Source organism: Antedon mediterranea, chromosome 1, assembly GCF_964355755.1.
Source record: "Antedon mediterranea chromosome 1, ecAntMedi1.1, whole genome shotgun sequence".
In the NCBI taxonomy this organism is placed as follows: Eukaryota; Metazoa; Echinodermata; class Crinoidea; order Comatulida; family Antedonidae; genus Antedon; species Antedon mediterranea.
In genome coordinates, this window is record NC_092670.1 from 38,314,905 (window position 1) to 38,330,236 (window position 15,332).

The 15,332-nt window shown below is 33.0% G+C and overlaps 3 protein-coding genes across 10 annotated transcripts in view; 2 read left to right on the top strand and 1 right to left on the bottom strand.

Moving 5' to 3' along the window:
- The window catches only part of LOC140060698 (arf-GAP with SH3 domain, ANK repeat and PH domain-containing protein 2-like), a 33,169-nt gene extending 25,168 nt beyond the window's left edge, over nt 1–8,001 (bottom strand). For all 5 annotated transcript variants that reach the window (XM_072107346.1, XM_072107278.1, XM_072107205.1 and 2 more), the window contains exons 1-2: nt 7,810–8,001; nt 590–662 (exon numbers count right to left, since the gene is read on the bottom strand). In XM_072107346.1, coding sequence (XP_071963447.1) covers nt 590–662; nt 7,810–7,926 — 190 coding nt within the window. In that variant the 5' untranslated portion in view covers nt 7,927–8,001. The remainder of the gene's footprint in view (nt 1–589; nt 663–7,809) is intronic.
- Nucleotides 8,002–8,643: 642 nt separating this feature from the next.
- Nucleotides 8,644–9,920, top strand: LOC140039627 (ATPase inhibitor mai-2, mitochondrial-like). Its single transcript, XM_072085248.1, has 4 exons — nt 8,644–8,794; nt 9,119–9,170; nt 9,339–9,428; nt 9,561–9,920. Exons 1-4 carry the CDS (start codon nt 8,736–8,738, stop codon nt 9,702–9,704), a joined length of 345 nt encoding a protein of 114 aa, XP_071941349.1. The 5' UTR covers nt 8,644–8,735; the 3' UTR covers nt 9,705–9,920.
- Nucleotides 9,921–10,066: 146 nt separating this feature from the next.
- Nucleotides 10,067–14,805, top strand: LOC140063749 (tRNA-splicing endonuclease subunit Sen2-like). Of its 4 annotated transcripts, XM_072110177.1 has the most exons (11): nt 10,067–10,300; nt 10,978–11,180; nt 11,515–11,725; nt 11,942–12,029; nt 12,163–12,220; nt 12,379–12,694; nt 12,860–12,931; nt 13,324–13,377; nt 13,870–14,011; nt 14,327–14,478; nt 14,596–14,805. In XM_072110177.1, the coding sequence occupies exons 3-11, from the start codon at nt 11,531–11,533 to the stop codon at nt 14,755–14,757; spliced, it is 1,239 nt and encodes a 412-aa protein (XP_071966278.1). In that variant the 5' UTR covers nt 10,067–10,300; nt 10,978–11,180; nt 11,515–11,530; the 3' UTR covers nt 14,758–14,805. The 4 variants fall into 4 exon arrangements, with proteins under 4 accessions (XP_071966278.1, XP_071966280.1, XP_071966279.1 ...); XM_072110179.1 differs by lacking the exons at nt 10,067–10,300; nt 10,978–11,180 and adding an exon at nt 10,691–10,924; XM_072110178.1 differs by lacking the exon at nt 10,067–10,300 and having other exon boundaries at nt 10,950–11,180.
- Nucleotides 14,806–15,332: the final 527 nt, after the last annotated feature.

Below are 15,332 nucleotides of genomic sequence, written 5' to 3' on the forward strand. Positions count from 1 at the left end.
GAGCTTTCAGGTAAAGCTCTGTCTACACTATCAAAGTTTATGCGATAAAAAAAATGTGATGTGCCCATGTATATATTTGTTTTTATTTATTTTTTTTCGGTATATCACTACCATATTTGGGCACATCACTCTTTCTTTGTCAAACTACAGTAATTTTATAGTTTAGACAAAGCTTAACAGTAACACTAACCCTTAAGTTCCTGTAAGTGTACAGTATGCTGTATTATTATCTTAAGTACTACAAATGTTGCTATTTCCATTCACTTGTAAATTTGTTTAGGCACATAAATGTCATCAGATTTGTTTAGTGAAGGGAACATTAGTAAAATGATGTCATTAAAAAGATTATATATGTGAGAAATTATTAGTTTGATAACTATTATTACTAACTCGGATAAGGACTATAAACCATAGGTCCAGTGTACACATCTAGCTCGTGTGCACTTTAAAGAACCTAGTACATCTTTCGAGACAAGTAGGGGGTTAGTATATCACAGCCAATGATCATAACTGGGCCCTCTGGGAGACCAGTCTTTGACTGAAGAGGTTACCCAGTAAAAATATATATTTCAATCAATCATATCTTTACCATTGCCACTACTTTGAATAGAGCGTATGGACCTCTTCATCTTGGAAAGGCACCCTCTGTCTGTGTCCAGAGCCTAAAATAATAAGGGAGAAAAAAAATGTTTAGTTAAATATTCAAACATGGAAAGACTGTGTGTCAGATAATTAAAAAATGCACAATATTAACAATAACAGCCAGATTACATCAAATTTATTATAAAACAAATTTGAATAAAAAATGATTATTCTTTCCTTTTTGATGCCATTCCAATAAAATAAAATAATAATTGAGGCCTACAGTAGCGCATTATGCAAGAGCTGTGAGGCACTTACAGTACTGTAGCAGTAACAATTATAGGCCAGAAAACTAAGAAAATTATATGAGTTAAAAAGGTGGGTTTTTATAGCTGCTTCTAGTTTAAGTTGCCTGATGAACTAGATTATACAGACCTCTCAGGAATAGAAATGTAGACCGATGAAATTATTGTGAAATAAAAGCCGGTAAGAAATGTCAGACAAAAAGAAAATAATATATCAAATAAAATACAGTATTGAAATTGAAAAGAATACAGTAGATTGGAAAGGATAGAAAACAGTGATGTTGTTTAAACTCTGTCTACTGACTGTACACATGACAAAATATGTGTGATGTGCCCAAATATGGTAGTGATATGCCCAAATACTGTATGCTAGTGATATAATATCATCATGTCTATATATGGGCACATCACATAAAGTTTTATATTACATAGCCTATGTAAATACGCTAACGTGATTGGTTGAAACTGCATCACATGACTACCGCTGCGAGGATCGTAAATCGTATATATCCTCGAGAACGATGATATTGACTGTGTAATTTTCGCGTAATTATCGTGTCCCCTGTCATTAAACATATAGATTCTCGAGTACGATGATATTGACTGTGTAATTTTCGTGTGCCAACACTCGCGTTGCCGATAAATAAACAAAAGTCATCTACTCGATCTTGAACTCGGGTGGAATTGTCACTCCGATCCATCGCAAGACAACGCTTCAACCGCTGCGCCACTGAACTTGCTTGAAGAAATTAATCTTCTAAACTATTTAAGCTATGCATACATAGCGCCCTCATTTGTTATTAGTCCATCCTAAATGTGATGAAACACCGTTTGTGATTGGTCAATACTCGCGGTGTAGTAACCTAGTAACTAGTACGCGCTGAACATCCGGTGATTCGGCTCCTCGAAGAGAAGTTAAGAAGACGAATTATTTATTCGGCCTACCTGATTATAATATTATTATTAATAGGCTTATTGATGGAAATTCTTCTGTTAATTTAAACGACCTAGGCCTAAGTGAATATTTTATTGCCAAGGAATCATTAATTAGTAATTATCTGTATATTATTCTTCGCAAGGTAAGGTGTCTAGGCAGGCTTGTTTAAATACAATTAATACAAAGGAGGCCTAGTCTAGCTTCACCCAACCCAGCAGACTTGTTCTTGGCTATATAATATAACAGATATTGCCTTTTATATCGGTTAAATATAAGATTTGACATCCCCTCGGGAATGATATTAAGTTCTCGGGGAATATATATTTCCCTCAGCTGGCGCTTCGGGAAATATATATTCCCTCGAACTTAATATCATTCCCTCGGGGATGTCAAATCCTATATTTAACCTCTAAGCAGTCAATATCTGTATAATAGTGTAGACAGAGCTTAACAATATTTTAATTGGTTTTTCCCTTCATACTCGTCAATGCCCGTATAAGGAGAAAATTGAAAAGAGACTGATGAGTATTTTCAGTGAAGTGGTAGCAATACTCGGTATTATCACCCAAATCAAGTACTGAATTAGTCTACTTTTTGGCACAAACAGGTTTTTAATCAGGAAATAGAACCCTATGGTACTACTATCATAACCAAGTTGAAATTCTCTAATAATATAACCTAAAGCTACACTACAATACATTATCAAACTAGTTTGCTAAAAAAAGTGTGATGTGCCCAAATATGGTAGTTGATATGCCCAAATATGGAAGTGATATGACATCATCATGTCCATATATGGGCACATCACATTTTGGCATATCACGTGTAGACAGAGCTTTACAGTATATGCCCAACTACAGTATCATACATTATAAGCCCACCACCTAATGTAGGCAAAAAATTGGACACAAGACTTCTGGTAAATTCTATTGTCAATGCAATCTGAGTATAATCCCAACCCCTAATTTTCCCCAAAATATCATACCTACTGTAGGACTGGGACTACACAGTACATACTCATACCGTAATGTACATATAATTTCTGAAATTGTTCATTAATTTAAACATTCATACACTGTACAGTACATTGGCATACAGTAAACAACTACTGTACAGTACATTGGCATACAGTAAACAACTACTGCACAGTATATTGGCATACAGTAAACAACTACTGTACAGTATATTGGCATACAGTAAACCACTTCTGTACAGTACATTGGCATACAGTAAACCACTTCTGTACAGTACATTGGCATACAGTAAACAACTACTGTACAGTATATTGGCATACAGTAAACAACTACTGCACAGTACATTGGCATACAGTAAACAACTACTGTACAGTACATTGGCATACAGTAAACCACTTCTGTACAGTACATTGGCATACAGTACAGTAAACAACTACTGCACAGTACATTGGCATACAGTAAACAACTACTGCACAGTACATTGGCATACAGTAAACAACTACTGTACAGTACATTGGCATACAGTAAACAACTACTGTACAGTACATTGGCATACAGTAAACAACTACTGCACAGTAAAAACCATAAAATAATGTATGGTTGTTTTACACTGTAAATTTGTTTGTAATCCGTATTTGCTTGAATTCCAAAAATGATAATAGAATGATAAAATGTTTACAGTACTTTGACTTCCTTATCAACAGTAGTATACACTGCATACAGTAGTACAGTAGTTATTAATATATTTCATTATTATATTTCCCTATAACAACAAATATTGCAGTTAATTTATTCTTTAAGAGTAGTGAATGAATCATACAGGATTTGATGGTGTCATTGTCACCATTTCATATATTTAGCATAATCATTAAAAAAAATAAAATGTTAAAATGAAATGCTTTAAAATGTCAGAACAAACACTGTAAAAGGACAATACAGTAGTGAGCATGACATTGACAATACTGTACATCTTTTTTGGGGGTTTTATTAAAATATTATTAATAATATTATTAGGTCGGTATTTTAAAGCCCATATGCTACTAAATCATTTTCATAATATAGACATATTTTGTAATCTGTGGTGGATACAGTAAACAGTGAATATACTGTATGAAGATCCAACTAGAACAATACACAGTAGGATTTGAATAAATACTTTAGCTACGTTCTCAAGTGAACGCAGTACTTACAGTACAGTAGTTCGAAAAAGAGTAGGGGATTGTCTCCCGGTGTACAGTCCAATTCACCACCAGAAGAACTCACCAAAAAAATAAGTCCAAAAATAACACAACAACCTCTTTACTGTAGTACTGTGTTACTATAGTAACTACAAGTACACACTGTACAGAATACTAACTTGACATTTAACTGTATCAATAAAATTGGAAACAAACTGCATGATATAGTACAGTATATTAATTTTAAAGTAATAAAATCATTCTTTATTTACCAGTACAGTATACAAATAAATAAATAACCTATATACAGTATACTGTACTACAAGTACTGTGTACATATATCATGGAGAAACAAACGGCATGATATATAAAACAGTACAGTATTAATAAAATTGTCTTTTATTTACCGGAATATAAAAGACAATGAATAGTAACTATTTTTGTACTAATAAAATTAATTTGGTTTAACAAAATGTCCTTCCTTATTCATCATAAAATAATTTGTAAACAGTCATTGTATTTATTCAATGACACCAAGTGACAAATATCTACATTCATATTTAGTTGTTCAACAATCATCAATAATTCTTCCTCGTTTGTACACTTCTCACTGAACACAACTGAACTATAAAAAATAATATTAACACAACATATGTTGTCTGATTGTGTGTAGGAAAATAAACCAACCAGGCTTTCAACTGGAATTCAAATTGCATCAAATGCCTAATGCTCTACAGCACATTCAAGAACTGATTTGTTTAAAATCCATTCAGAAATGCGTAAAAATGTGAATAAAAATAATCCATATCTCTACTCTAGTGGAATATTAAGAAAGATTTCTTGTAGCTCATTTGTGCAGGTAGAGGATAAATAATAGATTCTGGATTCTGTCACAAAGTGTGTAAAATACTGATTTAAATGTCTTTTTCATAAGAAATATCTGTTATTTCAAATATAATATAAATGTTTAAATACATTTACTAACTGAAATTTTTTTAAATAACAGAAAAAAAAATCAACATACCAGACTTTTCCTAAATTTCTACTACAGTACTAATTTGTAAAATACATTTACTGTATAAATAATTGTAGAATATAAATATGCTTTTAATTTTTATTTTAAATTTGTTTATATTTACGGTCTACCATAATTTATTAATATTATTATACATAATGATATTTAATTACATAAAATACTGTTTAATTATGAGCATATTATTTAAATGTAAACTTTAAACTATATTTTTATAATTTTTTTTATGCAATGTAAAACTAATTACCTCACAGTGCAACATAGTAATTTTTGTACATCAATAAAATAAACAATGTAACTTAAAATTAATTAATAAACTATTAAAACACTATACTGATGACTAAATGAAATAGATACACAGAATATTAAAAAAACTAAAACAGAGGCGGAGCAAGTTAAAAATTTTTTTTAAATTCAATACTGTATGGAAATTGAATAAATATAATAAATTAATAACAAATTCACATATAAAAATGAATTAATAATAGTTGCATTGCATACTGTATATTAGGTTTTAATTTTTTGTTAGTTACAAATATAAATATGTTGGAATAATATAAAATTTGAATATGAAATACACTAGGGCCCCAAGTTATGCATCTAAATGACATCATTTCAGTAAAGGTCACTTAGGAAGTATGATCAATTGAAGGAAACATTTCATTAAAGTTTGCCTTCTACTACTTAGTACCTAACTAGTTTGACAAAAAAAGTGTGATGTGCCCAAATATGGTAGTGATATACCCAAATACAGTAGTGATATGACATCATTATGTCCATATATAGGCACATAACATTATATTTGTCACAACATAAAGTTTGATAGTGTACAGTAGAATGTACTGTAGACTTACTGTACTATTATAATCAAATACTAAAAACAAATTTTTTCAAATGTACTGTATAGTACAATACATCATAGAGTATACCACCATGGCTCAAATTTTCACTACCGTACATGGGTTGGTATTGTTTGCTTGTTTCGTTTTCATTTATTTTCCACACATTTAACCAAATACTTTAGAGAAAAGAAAAAGATAAAGAGAAGACAATGTGTGAAAGGAGATCAAAATAAATATGAATTACTTTAAGCATTGACCACCTGAGCAGTTGTCGACATGGCAAGTAAACTTTGTAAAAAATTGTAACATAATTCAGTTAGTTACACTTACAGTAATCACCGAATCTACCAAATAAGAAATAGCTCATGTGTGTATGTACAGTACCGTTCTCAAAAAGATAATGTAGTGTATAACAATATGTAAATGTAGTGTGGTTTGAAATTTAGGACGAATGGAAGAAATTTAAGCAAGGCAGGAATTCCCTTCACTGCCACATTCATGATTCATGCAATCAAACTACAGTGTACTAATGTACAGTTGTATTACAATGAGTAATTGACAATTCCATTGACAAGCTCTTTATTGATTTTTGCCTTATGGTATAATCAGATCGCATGATAGTATGATGTTACGAGAGAGTCAACGCCTTTCAGTGGATTTAAGAGTGGGTCAAGATTCTGACCAATGCAGCATGATGTTTGGCAATGGTCATGCACATAAAGTACTGGCACACTGTTTGTTTTTGTGCCGCTCCTTTAGGCAGTTATATTCAAGAGAACTGAAGCATTAGGAAACAGTCAACATGCTGTAGCTTATAATTTACTAATACGGCTGAAAATGAAAAAAATTTGTATTTGGAAACTCAGACTGGGCATGGAGCACACCATAAAGCATGTAGATGGTATTATTCATATTATATCTGATTACAAATTCTTGCAAGATACAATAAATACCTTATTGACAGAATCTGCAGGGAAAAATTTCAACTTAAAAATTTGTTTAGCAATGTTACTAATCAAACAGAATTTTGAGTTGAGAAACATAGTTTTATATTGTATTTTTTGCTACACAATTTCAGAAATGTAAAGCAATAAGTTTGTTTTATATAGCTTTTTGCTATGCTACACTAGCGAAATTATTCCCTGTCAGAATATTCACAGTACTGTAGTTTAACATTTATTTATCCTATCACTCTTTTGAAACGTTTTCCGACATTATGCTTTCGACGATTTGTTTCCCATATTTTTCTGATTTGGGCAGGATTTGTTATTGTGTTAAATTCTACATTTTTTCCTTTTAAATTTGTTTTTATTTGGCTTATCCAGTTTTCTTTTGGTCTTCCTGGTGGTCTTTTTACTTTCTTTTCAGTTCATTGCTTGTTTAATTTGCGTATCGTCTGGCAGTAAAATTTGAATAGATTTCATGATAGATGTTCTTTTATTCTTTAAATTAACATTTAAACAAGAGACTCAATAAAATCAGAAATTTGAATTTACTGTTCATAAAATTAAAAATCACATGCAGAGAATCAGCTGTGTGCAACATGTATAATTTATTTAATCATTAACATGTGTACGTACTGTAACTTAAAACAGAGGGTATAAGTAGGCCTACAGCAGTAGCCTACTGCAAGTGCAAAAACTGCAAGTCTTTATAATAATTAATAAACTAATTATTGTAGTACAGTATTATACTGTCAGATGAAAATGACATTTTCTTTAATAAAGGAAAATTTAAATTTGTAAACTTTATATTAGTAAAAATACAATTTAAATCAGGCCGAACAGGCCAACTTAGTCAGCTATAGAAACTGTTTTCCAGTAATTTGATCCAGGGACCCCCGTACACATCTCTCAGGCTTTGGCATTTTGCAGCAGAAGGCTAGCCTACTGCATGCAGTGGCGCGCGGCTGCTGCAGTGTGAAAAGGGTTGGGCACAACACTCTCGTACGTACTCACCTCTTCCAACACCGACAAAGTATTTCGACAATCGCCCATTCTAGATACAAATGTTGACGTTGTTGGAGAGTTGAAGTCATCCTGACTCTCTGAAATAAAATCCGCAACAGTAATCATAGTGAATGTTTACGAAAACATGGGTAATTAAATCGAAATACAGCTTCAAAATCCCTTCCTATCTTTCAATTCACTCGCGATACCGGAAGCTAAACATTTTACTTATGATACACAACCCAGACGTCATATTTCTTTTTCGTTAAAACTACGACTGTACGTTACGAGGCTACGATCAGAGATGGCGTAGAGGTCAATTTATGTTCACTTATTAGCGTACACAGTGGGAATGAAAATGGACACACCTGTATGAATATGCATCACGTATTCATATTAATTTGCATATGTAATTATTGTATACAGTGTGGTGTAAGAGATTATATTAAAGATGAAAATGAAGATTAACAAAATCAAACTTTGAGCAGGTCATTTGCAGTTTTAAAGTTATTCACTTCCATAGGGAGAAAAAATGGTTAAATAACCAAAAAACAGGCCAATTGTTTTCTGACGACAGACAATTCAAGTTGTGAATGATTTTTTTTTCGATCAAACTGTTGGAAAAAAACACACACTTGCCCATTGATAATACCTGCCTATTTTAAGTTTCATAATCAATAATAACAATCGTTTTGTCATTTCCTTATTGATTATGTTATCAATCATCCTCTCATCAAGACCAAAAAATGTGTGCGTATCCTATTTGCGCACTAACGGTGGTGCATGCACCGCGCGGTTGTGGTGGTGGTTAAGTTTGACGTGTGGTGGTTATAGAGGGCGACAAACAGCTATATTCTAGTGTGGAAATCTGTCGATCGTACGTGCAATTTTGGGTTTTTGAAAGTCGGTGATTTTTGCATATTAAGCTAACTAAAATGGCTCTTTTCAGAGCAGCTATTGGACTACGCCTCTCAAGAACTTTTAATATTGCTGTGTAAGTATAATATGCGTGAGTTGTATGCCTATATTATATAGACCTAACCTAGCTAGAGGCCCCTAGAGCTAGCTAGGCTAGCTACTTTCCAACTCCAACCGGTACGATTGTGTGACCACCACGGATCATGTCCAGCCAGGCAGGGAAATGAAATGGTTTCAGCTAGCCTCTCTTGGCCTGACCCTAGGCTCTATATAGGCTCGGCCTAGTAAGTACAGTAGTATCAGTCTATTCCAGTTGACCGACCAAGGCCATTTGCATAAAATTACAATGTATGACTAAACTAATATAATATTTGAGTAAAACATTTTATTTAAATTTCAGAACACAGACTTGTGGAATGGCAGGAGGAGAAATGGGCAGTGGTGCTGGAAAGGTAATGATGATAATGATAATAATGCCATTAAATGAAGTGGTGGTAGGCCTAATCAGACTAAATAGCTATTTCTATATAAAATGCATTGTTTAACCTTTCTTCTCTCCCTAAACACAATCTGATGAAATTTATGCTAGCCTACATATATACCTTCAAATAATATATTAGGGTGGTGGATCTGGAGGCTCAATCAGAGACGCTGGGGGTTCTTTCGGCAAGATGGAGTCTGCACATGAAGAGCAATACTTTAGAAAATTAGTAAGTTCAGTAATTAATAATAAATATCATACAAAATAATTACTCTCCTCTCCAAACCATCATCATGACCAAAATACTACGTACTAGAAAAATGTATTCAAATTTTAATAATTTTACAATATTTTCTTTTAGCAAGCTCTTCAGTTGAAACAACTAAAGGAACATCATGATGAAGAAATTGACGCTCACGAGAAAGAAATCCGTCGTCATAACGAAGCAATTGAACGACTAAAAAAGAAAAAGGATCAGATAGATGATGGAAGTGACAGTGATTAATACTAAATTGTTTCTATTCTCATTAGATAGCAAATTATGCAGTGTATACAATTAAAATAGATTAACAAATTTGAAAACGCATACAAACTAAGTAATTATTCATAGACTGTTTTCCAAGAACCTTTTACAACATACATTACGACAGTTTCTAAAACAGAATCATGGTTTAAAATAATTAATTACAGTAAATGGAAGCTTTATCCTGTATTCTATATAATAATATGTGTTTTGGTATTTTTTATTTGCATAATGGATTTGTGCTTATTGTTAAATACAACTATTAATTCATGATGAAATAATAGTTTATTGAAATTATATTGTGTTTTGTAAATCCACATTGATTGTGTGTGGTATGCATTAAATTACTAGAATTACAATGATTTGTTTCTTTGCACTTTATTTTATAATTGAATCAGTTGTTCTTTCTGTATTCTTTTAGAAAATAAAGCACTTTAAAGATGTATTGTCCCTTGAAACACAAAAAAATGAAGGTCAAAATATTCTAAATTTAAAGTGGCCATATCAAAGTAATATTAAAGTTATTCACTTTAAGTCGAAAATTCGAGCCAAAAACAAGAAGTTTACGTAATTAACAGGTAAATTAGTTTGATTACATTTCATCTGGAAAATCGTCGCGAGCGAAAGTAAACAAAGATTTCAAACCATGAGTACGCATTATGCATATGCTAATTAGGATTGTTTACAACTCGTCACGGTTGAGAAGGTATTTTCACACAGATCATAATAAGAAGTTTTATGATTATGCATAAAGAGTAGCCAAACAAGCGCGTTTCATTATGGGATATGTTTTGATCGAAAACTTTGACTGGAAGTCAAAGTTATTTTTTTAACAAAAAAACGTCTGTATTTCAGTTAAATGATTTTTTTTTCGAAAAATTTTTGGCGATAGTAAATAATTATTATGATACTTCAAAATGAGCCACCTTTTTCCAAAATCTTTTATTTGATATTTTTTTTGGAATTAGTCAAAGGGACAATACATCTTTAAATTATAAGCCTTGCATTTCTTTTAGTATAATACTACTGTACTGCTGTAGTATTCTAGTTGGACGTTAATTCATCGTTGAGGGCGACAAATTCTACAACAGCACGTGTCGGAGGCACCGATGCGTGAATTTGCTTAGGGTTTTCCCCTCCGACATGAGTTTTCTAAAATATTATTTAGAAAAAGGCCTAGAGATGTTACTTATTTATTAATTGTAAGTTTCCTTTTTCAAATTAAATGTATACAACATAAATGCTTGTTTTCTAGAAATAGATGTTAGCTTACCACCGGTCCTTAATCACTAATAACAAGAAGTAAGCGAGTGTGTGTTGGCTAGGCTCAGACTCAGGGAGAGGGAGGAGGAGGAGGAGGAGGATCAGTTTACAGAGAGGAGCAACTCGCTCAACAACTAACAGTACTGTAAATACGCACAGAACTGTTTTAGGCCTAGACAGGACTCCCTGGCCTAGGTAGGTGAAGTCAAGTAGCAGAATAAATGTATGAAAGGAATATTTGTTTGAAGATGTGTGATAAAAAAAAAAAAATATAGGATAATTAATAATTGTATACAATTAACAAAAATAAATCATGAATAAATTGAAACAATAAAGGTATGAATTCATATAAAATAGATCACAATATTATTAATTAATTATTAACTACAGTATGCTAAATGTTGATTGTTGTGTTTTGAAGGCCTAACTAGGCTGCTTAGCCTGTCACTATAATTAATAATAAATATTATAATAATTTATAATTATAATAAACATTTATCTAAAACAAACAATGAACTATTTTAACTAGACACAAGTTCACCAAAATGTTTGCACAGCTCAGTCAACCAAGAAGAAAAAAGAGAGCTCCAACTTCTGAAGAGTCTCCGTTGCCAGTTCCGATAGCGTCCATCACCAACAAGCCAGCTTCAAATGAACGATGGTTCTACTATAATGCTACCCTGAAAGATGGTAGTGTTTATGTTGTCCAGGAGGGCGATATCCACTTTCTATACAAGATGGTGATTTTATTTCAAATTTGTACTTAACTCTTTGTTAGTTTACTGACATTACCTTGTCAGATCACATGGAGGTAAAAAATATCAAAAAAATTGTTCTTTACCTCCATAGTAATTATGAAATAGTATGGAACGCCATAAATGCGTAAGTGCACAAACATAGTATCCTAGTACAGTAGAAGTAACTACTAGTTTTTTTTAACTTGGTTGTTTTTCTAGGGTTTTTTTGGGAAGGGTATGCTTTCACGTGGTAAGCCACAACATGCAAGGTTCACTTCATCATTTCAAGGAATCAACAGGAAGAATTGTAGGTACAATGTTGGTATAATCTTAAGTAGACAACAATAAACCAATGCCTTGTTATTTTGCTTATAAAATAAAGCATTATTCCATTTTTTTAAAAATTTATTCTGTTCCAACTTTATTTGACTTTCTTGTAGTACCACCAAGTGAAAGACATTTCCAACAGCAACGATTCAAGACTGTTAGAAAACAAAGGTATGCACATACATGCACATGAGAGGAATTAGAGTGGCGGATCAGAGGAAATACTATAGTTCGATCTACGATGACAAACCCATATTAAATCCCACCCATTTTAAACAATAATATTATAATTATATAATAAGTGTTCCTTCTTTAATGTTTTTTTAAAGATATGAGAGGCATTTAGCATGGTACAAGCAACTAGTTAAGAGGAAACAAACGCAAACAAACATTGAACAAACAGATGGCAATTTAGAAGACGACACAGACAAATGTGAAGGTTATATGTTGGAGGCTGAAGAGGAACAAAAAAAGCCTGGAAAACATCCAGTTCAAGAAGATTCATCATCAGTTATATCATCATCATCATCATCTGGGGAGGAGGATGATGCTGATGATAGTGTGATAAGTGAAAATACAAAAATACCTACAAAACCATTGAATGTTGATAGTGAGTCAAAGCTGGGTGAAGTCAAGGCAGTAAAAGTGAGTTTGATAATGTGTCTAAAGCTCTGTCTACACTATATGGGCACATCATTTTTTTTTTGTCACATAAAGTTTGATAGTGTAGGCAGAGCTTAATTTTGCAACTATTATTCACACATGTATTCTGTGAGTTACAGTATCTGCTAAGTTATTATTTTGTTTCAGAAACTTAAAACAAGTGTGAAAAAGGAAGATCCATACAAAGTGTATGAATACCTACAACTAAGTCTTGAAGAGGTACGGCGTGGTGTCAAAAAAAGAAGATAAATAAATAAATAAAAATACATATATAAGTATTTCAAAAATATCTTATTGTTTCCACTCAGGTTGATAGGCCCCTCCAAAATTCCTTGTCAAATTGACATATTATAGACTAAACTCTGTCTACACTATCTTTATGTGACAACAACATATGATTGCCCATATATGGACATGATGATGTCATATCACTATCATATTTGGGCATATCGCTACCATATTTGGGCACATCACACTTTTTTGTCAATCTAATTTGATAGTTTAGACAGAGCTTTATATATTTTGAGCTTTTGAACCAATATACTTTGTGTATAGTTCATAGAGGTACTATATCTCGACTACATTTTTTAGTACTAATTTGTTGGTTTCAGGCATTTTTCCTGTCATATGGTCTCGGATGTTTGGCACTTAAAAATGACAAAGAGGTAATTTTAAATTATAATCTACACCTCAGTAAGTAATTACATATTGTAGAAATCAGGTTTTGTCAAAAGGCCAAATAGCCGAGCGGTTAAGACAGTGGAACTATAATTACGTAGACATAAAATCGGCAGGGGTTCAAGGCTCACTCGCTCCATGGTTCTGGTGGTAGAACTTCTCAGATAACAACTATAAACCGTAGGTCCACTGTACACATCTAGCTCATGTGCACTTTAGAGAACCTACTACATCTTTCGAGTTACCCCGGTGTACTAGTATACACACAGCCACTGATCATAACTGGGCCTCTGAGTCAATTCAATTAAAAAATGTACGACTATACTCAAATAAGGTTCTGCACAGTATAGGAAGATGATGATGTTTACATAATGATTTGGTATTCTAATGCATCAGACTACATACAGTACACACTTAAAATGACACACAAAGCCTTTGAGCTAGCTCATATGAGAATAAATATGAATTTCTTTCACTAGGAGTCGATGAACTTGACGGATATGTGGAAAGAATTTTGTAATCAGCAACCAACTACATTCCTTGGCAACTACATCGCATATCATTATTACAGAAGTAAGGGCTGGGTGCCTAAGTTGGGCGTTAAGTTTGGAGCTGAATTCAGTGAGTATTATACCTTCCTACACATTTTTATTAACGCACTAAAGTGTACGGTTTACGCAGTGGCGTAACAACTAACATATAGAGACCTGAGGCCCCTGATTTAGGAACCCTAAGTGGCCTCAAACCCTGGAGGCCTCAGGTGTTTTTAGCCCTTTTCGACATATTTAAATGCCTGTTTTTACCTCTGGGTACTGGTCAGGGACCAACATAAGCTTCAAGGCCCCTGTGTTTAGCCAGTGAGTGCTCATAACCACTGAGTTTACGAAGACAAAATACAGTATTTTGGAATGAAAATGAATTGTAAATTTGTTTCAGTTTTGTATAAAAAAGGACCTCCATTTTACCATGCATCATATTCTGTGATTATCAAAATGGTTGATCAAAGGTCACTTGAGTCGATAGATGGTCCAAAGGAGAGATGGTCAAGATGGGCGGGATTAAACAGGGTCACTGAGACTGTTGCCAAGGTTGGTGTCACGCAAAACAAGATACTAAAGGCGTACATTGTGCATGTTTCTATATGGTTTTAATAATAATATAGAACATTTATAAAGCGCATGTTTTCTTTCTCATTTTAATTTTAGGAAGTATTATTTTGTTATATTATCAAACCAACAACATTAACAGATGAAGAATTGATGTCTCCAAAATGCATAAGCAGTTACACCATTCATGAGGTGGTTATGAAGAGAATAGTGCCCTCTAGAGAACGAACAAATCCCCAGCTGCCACCAGAAATCTCCTGATATGAAGAATTGTAAAAATGCAATATTTATTAAATAAAATTAAATGCAACATTTATATAGTCGCATATGGGCTTTAATTGTAAATGTACATTTGTAGAATTGGAATTCTGCTACTGTATCTCAAGTTAAAATTGCACAATGTAGTTCCAGGAATATGAAGCAAAGATACCAATATTTGTTACATGTTGCAGAGGCCCCTCGAGACTAAGGCTGTGCCTTGTGAGGCTGTGCCTTGTGAGGAGCCTCTGAAATATTGGAAAAAAACAGTTAGGTTTCCCATTTGGTCACAGCCCTCAGAACTGTGTGTGTATGAGATATGCACTAATGACGGTGAAATGTGCATTTCTTTAGTGTATACTTATCTTCTAAAACCCCTATTCCTCTGAACTGCAAGGATTGTGATCTGTAGTGTTCTTACAAGTAAACTAAGCAAAAAAGGTGTCTAAATATGGTAGTGATATGACATCATCATGTCCACCATATATGGGCACATCACATTTTTTTGTCACATAAAGTTTGATAGTGTAGACAGAGTTTTGGGTAATGGAAAACTGACAAAAAGTGTTGTGCCCAAA